The sequence below is a fragment of the Centropristis striata genome, chromosome 6 (genome assembly GCF_030273125.1).
Source record: "Centropristis striata isolate RG_2023a ecotype Rhode Island chromosome 6, C.striata_1.0, whole genome shotgun sequence".
Classification (NCBI taxonomy): Eukaryota; Metazoa; Chordata; class Actinopteri; order Perciformes; family Serranidae; genus Centropristis; species Centropristis striata.
The window spans coordinates 6,138,124-6,150,181 of record NC_081522.1 but is presented as its reverse complement, the minus strand read 5'-3'; the positions used below and the strand labels follow the sequence as shown (position 1 = coordinate 6,150,181).

Here is a 12,058-nt window from a genome sequence, read left to right as displayed (position 1 = left end):
ATTTAAATAATACAACGTGACTCCAAAGATTTCAGAAAAAAAACAATGCATCAAATTCAGAATTCCATGTAAATATTTACATAACACAAAATGTATTAATTTGAACAAAATCCCTCCTGTATTTCCACAGTTTTCAAGTGAATATATGTCCAAAGGCAATATATAAATAGCAAATTATCGCATTCTGTTTTATTCACATTAACGAACATCTTTGAAGCTGGGGTTGTATATTGAAAAGTTCAGAGATGTTGGAAGTAGCCATGCCCCCCCTACTGAGTGCTTTCCTTTATCGCACCAAAGGTCTTTTTTTTTAAAACCAAGTGTTGCCAAGTTACTCAACAGGTAGATTATGCATCATGTTTCAGGTATCCATCCTGTCTGTCCTGAATCAGAAGCTGTCAGTATATTCTCTGCACAGAGCTTTTGTTCTTATCTTTACCTCCACAAGTCAATGGATAGTTTCTGCCATGTGCTCACAAGAGCACACTGCAGGCTGTATTTTCGCCCTGCCAAGTGTGCTGGGAGCCTGCCAAACGCACTTTTGGTAATTCTGTAAGCGGTCTCCCTTGGGGCACCTGTGCACTTGGGCATGGTGTTGAATCAAAAAGAACCGTCCTGAGGGAAATATATATATGGAGCGAGAAATTAAGAGTGATTCACAATTTATCGTAGAGCTGTGTGAACAGTTTTCTGTCAGCACATCTGTTAATGTTAGTAAAACTGTGTAGAATAATGAAAGTCTTGGGTCAGGTAATTTATAGCTCAGTCTAGTTATCTTTGCTGTGTTGGACAGCAACTTCCAGGGTGGGGCACCATGAAGGAAGTGATAATGATGGGAGGGGTGAAGCAATACACGTCCCACCCCCATATTTACAGCACCCCACCCACAAAAAAGTTCCAATGTCCCTGAGAATCAAAGTAAAACATCTTGCAGGTAGTAGTGTCAGCTTTAATTAAACACAAAATGCCAGCCAACTCTGAGATGATCTGGTATTATATCTATTGTTTTACTCACTGGGAATATATGCATACTATGACCTACAGTGTGCACAACACATACTGTATAAAAAGTTTAAATTCTCCTAATCTAGACATTTTTTCTTACCATCACAATTCCTGCCATCAGCAGCTAGTTTAAAGCCGGTGGTGCAGCTACACTTGTAGGATCCCAGAGTGTTCTCACACTTATGGGCACACAGGCGGCCAGGGTAGTGCCTGCATTCATTTATATCTAAAACACAACGTCCAAATATGTCAGAATAAAACTCTTATACTGTATTTTTAGATGGTTAACATTTTTTTATAATTCAAAGTTTTTATTATCTTTTCATTTTTACAACATACAAACGAACATCAAACAAACCAGACATGATGGAGGTCATATAAAATAATAATAATAATAAAAAAATACAATAATAATAGTAAATAAATAAAATACAAAATCTGAAATGAAATTAACTAAAAACAAGACAGGCAAGTGAGCAGGCAAGGCGGGCAAATCAACAAATCTGCCTACCAAAACTATCCCATTTTTCTTTTATCATATCATTTTCACAATTTAGTCTCCCCAACATTAGATGGTTAACATTATGCAAGATTGAGCAGCTGCTTACCCTCACAAACCCGACTGATGCTGTTGAAGTTGTAGCCGGGCTCACACTCACAGCGATAGGAGCCTATCAGGTTGATGCAGCCGTGACCTGCACAGACCTTTTCAGGGCCATTGCACTCATCGATGTCTGTGAAGACAGAAAAGTCCATGATATGCACCTCAGCTGGGTTAATAACCTGCTTTGTTAACTAAGAAGGGTGAGATTTTCCTCCGTACCAACGCAGCGTTTGCCCTCTTCATTGAGGTGATATCCTCGACCGCAGTTAACAGAGTTCCTCTGACAGATGTAGGAGCCGACTGTGTTGATACAGATCTGCCCGCGGTGGCACGGGCCTGTCTGGCTGACACATTCATTGATATCTGGTAAAACAGAAACAGATGACATTGTTAATTATGAAAAGACCACTCTGGCCCATCTTATATAGCTCCACACGATAATTCTACTGCTCAAAGAATTGTCACTAGCACTTATTGATGCACTAATAGCTCTTATTGCACTATACCTTGATAGTTTGCTTTTACACTTCCTGTAAGTCGCTTTGGATAAAAGCGTCTGCTAAATGACTAAATGTAAATGTAATGTAAATGTTATATAACTTATTATTAGGGCCAGGACTCAATTAAAAAAAATAATCAAATTAATTAGAGGCTTTGTAATTAATTAATCTAAATTAATCGCAATTTAATTGCGTATAAATATTTGACCTAAGAACAGTGAGAAGTCATTTTTTTCACATGGATTTTTGGTATACCATTGAATAATGACTGAATACATAAGCTTCAGCAACAAAAATATTGTTTATTTTTGTTCAAGTCCAACAGACCAGTGCAATTTTTGCCATTAAGTGTAGCAATAGCATATTTAGAAATTTAGTACATTTCATAAATGCAGGTAGCCTATAGGTAGGTAGACCTTCTGTAAACTAGAATACTTTGGTTTTTTAAGTAAAACACAATCCATGCTAGCTACCACACTAGCCGCTAGCTGCTATATGTTTTGCATTGAGGTGATACTTGAGGCTGGATTTGCTGCGGTGATATGCGAATTCCTTGTTGCATAGCAACACAACCATGCTCTTATCAACGCTTCCATCCGTTCGTTTTTTGTAACAAAATTTCCCATCCATGCAAAAATAAGTGTGATTAAATTCACAAAATGTGATAAAAAAATTTTAACACGTTCATTTTTGTGTAATTAATTAATCTTAATTAACTCGTTAAATTCCCGGCCCTACTTATTATATAGTGTTCTTTAAAGGTGGCTCCAGACAAAGATCCAGATCCAAATCCTTAATATTTATTATTATTCATTTATTATTATTATTCACTTACCTGCTCTGTGTTTACCTGCCATACTAACTCTCCCTGTTATTGCAAATTCACTGACAGCAGATTATGCAACATCTTAATGCTTCTGATGAGTATATTTATCTTCTGTGGTGTCACAAAGAGCAAAGATGTAACTGATTTTAAGCATTATTAGTATTATTTGACTGCAAATCGACCGTATGCTAAGAATAATGACTAAAAGGTAGAGACAGAACAAAAAGGAGACATCTTGTACAGTAATGATTCAGGGCTTATTAGTGTTGAATCGCTGTCACACCCTTTGAATGGGCTTAATTAACTGACGAAGTACAAGCACAGCAGATTTAAAAGCTTTCGACCTATTAATCATGGAAAATACCAATGTTAACGTGCATATGCATTACCGTAAATAACATTACATAAATAAGTTATATATATGGACTTATACAGATCAATTATTAGATTGTTATTTGAACAGATTTCTCCATAAGTACATGGAGTTATTTGTATTAAAACAGGCTAAGATCATATATCTGCGATAATAAAATCTTATTGTTAGTTTGCTTTTACACCACACACCGTTTTTTTTCAAGTGGTTTTGGTTCAGTTGTTTGGTCCGCACCAGGGCTACAGGTGACAGCTTTCCCACCAGCCAAAATGAACCATACTAACTGGGCAAATAGACCCGAGGTTGTTTTAACCATACCAAACAGGTTAGGTGAGAAAGCACCATAAAATTACCTAAAACATACAGTATAGGCCAAAAGTTTGGACACACCTTCTCATTCAATGCGTTTTTCTTTATTTTCATGACTATTTACATTGTAGATTCTCACTGAAGGCATCAAAACTATGAATGAACACATATGGAATTATGTACTTAACAGAAAAAGTGTGAAATAACTGAAAACATGTCTTGTATTTTAGATTCCTCAAAGTAACCACCCTTTGCTTACTAGAATATAAGACATGTTTTCAGTTATTTCACACTTTTTTGTTAAGTACATAATTCCACATGTGTTCATTAATAGTTTTGATGAATTTACAATGTCAATAGTCATGAAAATAAAGGAAACGCATTGAATGAGAAGGCGTGTCCAAACTTTTGGCCTGTACTGTGCAGTTAAAATATGTTTTTACTGCTTCTGTAAAGAGCTGTTGTAGTATGGTTCTTACCAATGCAGCTGCCGAGAGCATCCTGGATAAAACCGGCACCACACTTGACCTTCGGCATACAACGGAACGAGCCCTGAGTGTTTTGGCACTCAAACTCCGGGCCACAGTTATGGATGCCAGTCTCACACTCGTCAATGTCTAGATAAAGAAATCACAGGGAAAAAAAACTACCACTGAACACACTGCCAATATTAAAAATACACCAGACTCCTCAGAGTTCCACAGAAACGGAGGCAGTTTGACTGACCTTTGCAATTGTTGGTGTCAGTGAGTTCATAGCCAGTCCCACAGCTGACCTCTCTCTGGCAACGGAACGAGCCCTCTGTGTTGATACAACGCTCTCCTGCCCGACAGTTGCTGGCTCCAATCAAACATTCATTGATATCTGAGAGTTTGAAAGCAGAGGTTTTCTTACTGCACTGATCTTGACGAGGAGGATCACAGCATTTGTATCAAAAAAAACTTCCTCTATGCTGTTGAAACATTAAAAGTACCTACCCTCACAGCTCTTTCCATCTGGCTTGAGTTTGTAGCCTTTGAAGCAGTTACAAGTGTCATTGCCCACACAGTTATGAGCACATTTCCCTATCAAAGAAACAAGCATGTTGATAAATTATCAGCATTTGTAAGATTAAATCAGTTAAGTGTAGAAAAGCTTGTTTATTGACATATTATACTATACCATTGCACTGATCAGTTAATACTGAATTGTCTCCATTGTCTTGGGTTTCATCTGTGTTTAGTACTGCATGAAAGAGAAAAAAATCTTTAAATGTCTCACATTTTAACACCTTCAGCATCCCCAAGACCATCAAAATTTCTGCTGCAATTAACGACTGCTACTCTTTTCATTATGAGTTATGTGGCAACTTTCCCAATAAACTGAAAATGTTTTTAGTCCTCTAAATGTCAGAAAATACAGAATATGTCAATTAGAATTTTCTAAAGGCCAAGGTGACATCTTCAAATGCTTCTTTTGTCAGTCCAAAAACCAAAGATATTCTATTTAACAGGAAAAAATGAAGCTACAAATCCTTACAACTAAACAGCTGGAAATAGAAAATCTTTGGCATTTTTGCCCTTTTAACCTCCCTTGGAAGCAATTACCACATACATCCAGCAAGGGGCAGTGTGGGCTTATGTGTGACAACACCAGTGGCGCTTTTATTTCTACATTTAATGATTCATCACTTGTGCTCATCCTCCAATATTTTGAGATATGTTGGCTATATATATAAATATGTTTGGAGGAAGGTTTTTTTTCCCATAGTGCTTTCTGTTTTTCTATCCTAATGTTAGTTGCCTGCTTTATGCAAACAAACTTTGTAAAAATGTTATATTTGACTGACTTCATGCTTTTCCCCCCCCACCCACATTCAGGTTTTGCAGTGGTTGTGGTCTGGTTGTCAGGGGCTCCATCCACGCAGCAGGCCCGGGACACCAGGCCACACTGGTAGCCCACCAACAGGTTGTGGTCGCAAGATAGGCCCCGCTCCTGGGTCGCCTTTCCCAGAAGACAACAGTCACAGCACATCTACAGAACACAAGAGTCAAATCAGAACACAGAAAAAAACAGTAAAAAAACAAATAAAAAAAATATATATATACATACATATATATATGTGTGTTATACAGAAATATCACCCCTCTCTGTCTCTCTCTCTAATCCACCAGGGGAAATGAACCCAAAGCTCCAGGCAAGAAGAAGGAGACTGTGGGATGATGTTGGTTGGTAAAATATTGAGGGTAGATGAAACAGGCGTTTACACTGACAGATGAGGAGGATGTGATTCAGACAGACAGCCAAGCTCTCAATCAACCAGACAGACAAAAAAGGAGGCTGATTGAGAAGATGTGCCAACTGACTGGCTTCAGAGAGACAGATGAAAAGCAGTCAGTCAGTAAGCAAGATGGACAGACAGACAGTGATGAGATGACATCATCCCCCCTGGCTGAAGCACGCTCAATCAATCATTATGACAGCCTGGTAATGTCAGTGGGTGTGGGGGATGAAAGGTGCAGAGTATTGGGGGATGGGTGTTTAAGTTTCAGTTTGGGCACTATGTGAAATGTAAGCATGTGCGGAATATTTGTGTGGTGATGATGACTGATAAGCGAACACTTCAACTTAACTAAATGGAGAGTATATTGGATTCGGACTCCAAATGCTAATACTATGTATCAGCTGGATGTGTAGGTAAGTAACATAACAAGCTCGACATATCTACTTAATAAAAGTTGATAATAGGCTGTCTTAATATTGTATTTACGCATTATTAATGATCCCACTGCAGTTCCGAACAAGTCACAACCTGCAAAACTAGGATTGGTCAGCAGGGTGCCTTCAGATTCAGATTCAGATTTGACTTTATTAATCCCACGGTGGGGAAATTTCTTTGTTACAGCCGCAAAGTTTCACACAATTTTTAAGATAAAGATAAAAAAATAAACAATCTAAGAAAAGACATTTAACAATATACAAATATACAATAATAAGAATAATAATAATAATATACTATATACAACTTAGTGCAAATTTAAGTGGAGAAATGTGCAGAGTGCAAATTTATGCAAAAATGTTCAGGTTGTGTTGGTGTTGTACAGTCTTATGGCAGCTGGAAAGAATTACGTCCTGCATCACACTGTCACCGCATTGGGTGTTGTTGTCACCTTTTGAAGAAGCTAGAAAAACACAACTGTGGCATTGGTAAGAAGTCTAAAACCTTTACAATTTTGCCACCAATCCACACTAGATTAAACAAAACATACAAATAAACTCCACATGCAGTCCCAGGTTTGATGGCTCCATAATTTCCCACCTGAGCTAACCAGCCAGTTGAAAGTGGCTTTTTAACATTAAGGCAAAAGGACGTAAGGCACGCCCCTGACCAATCATAGCATCGCAGGGCGGGTCTTGTTCGGTAACTGCAGTGGGATGCATAATTACATTGTAGGCCTATTTACAGCTTTTTTTTAAAGCCCCCCAAGTGGCCAAGTCCAGAAGTTGCATTACAACACACATTGAAGAAATTGTGCAGCTTGTCTTCATGCTTAGTTTAGAGACAAGAATCAAGCAGCAACCTTCAGGTCTGAAAAGTCAACCTTAAACCTGCATTCTCTCAAATGGCCACCAGGGGTCGACTCCATTTGTTGCAAAAAAAAAAAAAAAGTCAGATTGTATGAAAGTCAATTAAAAAAATGATCATACTTCTTACTTCTCACTTGATTTATTACATCAGTAAACATTTCCCTAATGAGTTTATGGTCACACTTGCTAGTTTGAAATCTTTTCTCAGCCAGCATAATGTTAATTTTGTACATTTTGGTCCAATTTAGAATAAAACAGACTATAAAGCAGGGTACTTATTCACTTTCTTAAGGAGAGTTGGTGCTTCATGCTTAGTTAAGATGAAGTTAGTTAAGCCAGATGGTATAAGATTGACCATACTTCACACTCCTACCAAACATTTCTCTAATGACTTTATGGTCTTACTTGCTAGTTTGACATCTCCTATACAACAGCAGGATGTTAATTTAGTAAATTTTGGTCCCATTTTGAGGAAACAGATGCTTTCGGGCGTGGCTACCTTGTGATTGACAGGTTGTAAATTTTTGTTTCACAATGTAATGAAACCTTTTCACTTTAAATGTAGTGAATGTAGTAACTTGACCATTATTTTATCCACCCACAGCCATCTACTCACATATTTTGTGTGCACACTAACTGTCAGTATGAACCACCACCTGCTCTTTACAGTCGATCAAGTAAAGACAAGCTGTCCAACTGATGATTATCTCATCATTTTGAGAAAATGCACCAACTTGTATCCCCTGCTTGGTAAATTTTGCCAAGCATTTATCTCTGTCAGTATGTTGTGAAAATATAGGGGCACACTGAGGGTTGTGTTGAAGGAATAAAAACATAAAAAGGCTGAAAAGTGTTTGGACGTGAGCCTGCAGAAGATTCTAGAGTCGGAGCTGAATTTATAATCTATCTGACAGCAACAAGCTCCATTCCTCCCTGGAGTGACATGCCTCATCCTGCTCACAGCACACACACACGCACACCCACACACACACACACACACACAAAGGCACACCATCGCTCTCATCAATCAATTGCCTCCAAACTGGCTGTCCAGCAGAGTGATGTATTGTACATAGATTGAGTAGGGGGAGATTTTTGGTGCACACTTCGATATAATTCCCTCCTTTTTGTCTCTGTTAACAGTATTTTCAGGTAGTAAGGTACACATTCACAAATTTATGTATTTGCAGGTAGAAACACACCTTTGTAGTCTTGGTCTCGCAGGTGTTGGTAAATAAAGAATCGCAGGCTCCTTGGTCTTTGGCCATGTTGATACCGGTGGTGCACATGTTATCCTCAAGCACTGCTACACAGCACTGCTCCTGCACTATCCTGTCAGCGAGAGAAAGCACAGAACACAAGTGGTGCATTTATTCTCAGCTCTATCAATAATCTCCTTGCTGCAGTACAACTCTGCGTTAAAGTGGAGCCCCATTAAAATGAGCCTGAGGCAAGCCTGATGGGGATCTCTGAGTTGTCGCACTAAAAAATATGTAGTTGAGTCGGTTGGGAAGTCCTGTGTGGATTCAGAGCAGGGCATAGGACATTTACTGCGTTTTGCAAAACTGACATCATTGGACTTTAACTGGGTTGAGTAGCACTCCCTGAGGCTCTGGGCCTGTTGTTTTAAGTTAGAGCAACATTTCAGTACCAAAATGAACATTTGTCCACCTCCACATGTCCGTTCTCTGGCTGGGTTTGGGCCTTTTTGAAGGAATCTTATTATAATATCACTAAAACAAGCCACTCCCTTTGGATAAGCATGTTGTGTCCTGTGAGAATAGAGAAGCGTTCCAAATAATTGGGTGACAGTTGCAAGTGCATAGAGTTTGCTTAGGGTGCTTACATCATCAGAATCATACCCATAGGAATATGGGTGTAAATCTGTGATCACATAATTTCCTTAGAAATCATGTGATCACAGCTTTAAAACATACAGTGATAAGCACATTGTTCCTGGAAGTACTCCAGACGACCTTGACCTCTGAGTTCCGTGCGAATGACGATCGTAATTTATATCTCTACAGGGATCAATAAAATGCTGTTAATTACTATGATGGCTGCATAAATGTCAAAAGCAAAATCGGGAACAAGCGAAGCCCCTCACATGGGACCTCTGTTTAAAATCATCAGTTTGATCAGATTCCATTGTATTGTCTAACATCTGTTGGTGCAGTCCAATCAGTTAAGAGGGGGTGACTGTTTCTGCCTGCTCTGGATATCTGTCTCCTAGCGATTTTACAAGACAGAAAGAAAAAAAAAAAAAACGCCACTTCTCCTCTCGTGTTTCCAACCAGCCTCTTTATCAACTCTTACCAGAAATCTCTTTCCAAATAAACTACTGTAGACCTCAAATACACATCAAGGCATACACCTCCTCTGCAGAACCTTTTAAGGGCACAGTCGTGCTCCTGTTTTTTCTTTTCTTTTCTCTTCTCTTTTCTCCACTCTTTCTTTTTCCTTTGGTGTCTGAAGTAATCGTTCAGATTTCCTGTTATTGCCTCTCTCCATCCTCCCTCGATGTCGCGTTTCACCTCTAAGGTATTTCCTGGGTTTTGGAACAGCCCCCCTTGTGACCCCCCTCACCCCTTTTCCACCCAGCTCCCCCACAAACCTCTGCCCTTTTCCTCTCTTCCACACACACACTATAATTTAGACAAATTTGGGATCACTTAGGGTGGCTACGGTAAATGTGTTTGCCATCAGTGTTCACAGCGGCAGATCTCCCCGGCTTATGGGCCCTGAACCTGTGGCAGCACACCCTCTAGGGTTACCAGCAGACCTGTTATTATCCCATCACTTTTAGTGTTTCCTGCTCTCACGTGAAGTGAATAATGTGCCTGGAGATTTACGGGAGTAAGGTAAAGCAATCTCATATTAAGGGCCCTACAGACTTCCCATTCATGGTACACGCCAAATCCCTTGGGGCCAATACTGCAGGAGCTTCTGTGGTACAGATAGAAAATGTAAGATTGTGACAAAGGGGGCAGCAGCTAATGAACTATAAATCTGAACAAGCCCCAGGCAAGTTTGCTAACGATTTCATGGTGTATAGATTAGCAATAAGTGATCAAAGTAGATAACGCCTGCTCACCTGCATGTGTTTGACTCTGAGATGAGAGGCAGGGACGTACAGTCTTGGTTGTCATTGCCACGCGTCTGTCCATCTCGACAGCAGTGCTCCATGGAGATCTGTTCTGCTCCTGCAAACATTAAAAGCCGCATACAGTGTTTTTCAATGTGTACACATCCCATTCACCGTGCACTGTCAGAAGGGGCATTTTTCATTTGTGGCATTGTCTGGTTTGCCGCAGTGAGGGGACCCCCGCCGACATAATCACTGCAGGAGATAGACCCCAGATGAAGCACTGCTGCATCTGCAATTCTCACACCTGCCTGCACAAGTTCCTACTAGTTTTATGCCTTTTAAGCCACCCATGACAAGGCAAAATATAGAAAACAGCAAAGGTATTATTTGATGACATTAAGCATTATTTCTTCAACTAACCGATTTTCTTTTGGCACCAATAAAATGTGCTGATTGACATGATGATCAAATTTGGAAATCTAACCCAAACAAAAAAGGATATTGACATTGTCCTCTAAGGCAAATTGCCTAACGTTCTTCTAAAAGATTGGGGGGAAAAACAAAATCTGTCTGGCAATTTAAACAGCCCGTGGGCCATTTTTTTGCCAAAGACAATGAATGATGGATATGTTGTTGCAGACACAGGAGAGGGTGTTTTTTTTTTTTTGACTGGAGCACAACCAACTCTGTGGTGATCTGGCTGTTTATTCATGTGGATTAGAGAGCGTGGAATGCCTCGACTCTGTAAACAATCAGCCGTCCCAATCACATCAAGTACATTTATTCGCCTGTGGTTTGTGTGATCTGCCAAACGTGAAATAGCTTTGGCAGATTGGCTTCTTGGACTTTTTTTGCCTTCGGCTCAAACCGGGATAAGTGTGCCAAATTGTTATTAACAATAAGTCCCTAGAGATAAAAAAAAATAATAAAAGAGAGAAAACAAACTCACAGTGAAATACATTTTGTCGATCCATTGTAATACAATACGAGATGTTGCTGGTTAGTGTCTAAATGCTCTGAATAACTGGGATTAGCGATTGTGAAATGCACTGAACAAATTCATCTGTTTGAGACACAGCGTCTGCCGTCAGCAGTCTGGCAAGAGTCAGCAGCTTCAGATAATAAGTTAGATTACATTGGGAGGACAAGTGTCTGGAATAGCAGTCCTCAGTTTTATAGATTTGCTGCTTTCTCCCAGAGGGGCAGGAGGAATTTTATTATATCCAGTAAATCAAAGATGAAGCATAAGCAGGAATAGTCATCATCACAAACAGTTTTATGCATTGATAAACTTTGTAACAACACAATGTAAGCATTGCAATAAAACTCTCCGAATAGTTTGCAGGCTTCTATAAACTCACTTCTGCAGCCAAGAACTAAGAAGGGACAAGACAAAACAATGACTAAGAGCCTATTACGTACATGTACCTAGTACGTGTTTTTTCTCAAGAAATCGAGTCATTTCTTCAGCGTAGGCTGAAGGATAACAAAGCACAGGAACAAAACATTGCTACAGTACTACACAAAGGATGATTAAACTGGCAGAAAGGAGTGAATAGAGACAGGGGATTTATTACTAGGCAGCCACATTAGCTGACTCACTACTGACTTCTAGAAGTCTGGCACATCCCAGAATCCTCTGGCCAATAAACCCTGTAGCAGCTGGATGAAATGAGATGGCATTTTAAAAGCTTTTCACATGGGCCTACCAAGTGGGCCCTCTCAACGTTTCTCTGTCTGTGTCTCTGAATGTTAAAGACCTCTGTCTGTCCAGGATGTTCCAAAG

The 12,058-nt window shown here is 39.5% G+C and overlaps 1 protein-coding gene across 1 annotated transcript in view; it reads right to left on the bottom strand.

The window, feature by feature from the left end:
• Window positions 1-12,058, bottom strand: part of fbln1 (fibulin 1) — a 33,528-nt gene that overhangs the window by 19,704 nt on the left and 1,766 nt on the right. The window contains exons 2-11 of the mRNA XM_059335315.1: window positions 10,279-10,387; window positions 8,387-8,516; window positions 5,471-5,630; window positions 4,779-4,841; window positions 4,595-4,681; window positions 4,344-4,481; window positions 4,097-4,234; window positions 1,829-1,972; window positions 1,614-1,739; window positions 1,106-1,231 (exon numbers count right to left, since the gene is read on the bottom strand). Of these exons, the coding sequence (XP_059191298.1) occupies window positions 1,106-1,231; window positions 1,614-1,739; window positions 1,829-1,972; window positions 4,097-4,234; window positions 4,344-4,481; window positions 4,595-4,681; window positions 4,779-4,841; window positions 5,471-5,630; window positions 8,387-8,516; window positions 10,279-10,387 (1,221 nt within the window). The remainder of the gene's footprint in view (window positions 1-1,105; window positions 1,232-1,613; window positions 1,740-1,828; window positions 1,973-4,096; window positions 4,235-4,343; window positions 4,482-4,594; window positions 4,682-4,778; window positions 4,842-5,470; window positions 5,631-8,386; window positions 8,517-10,278; window positions 10,388-12,058) is intronic.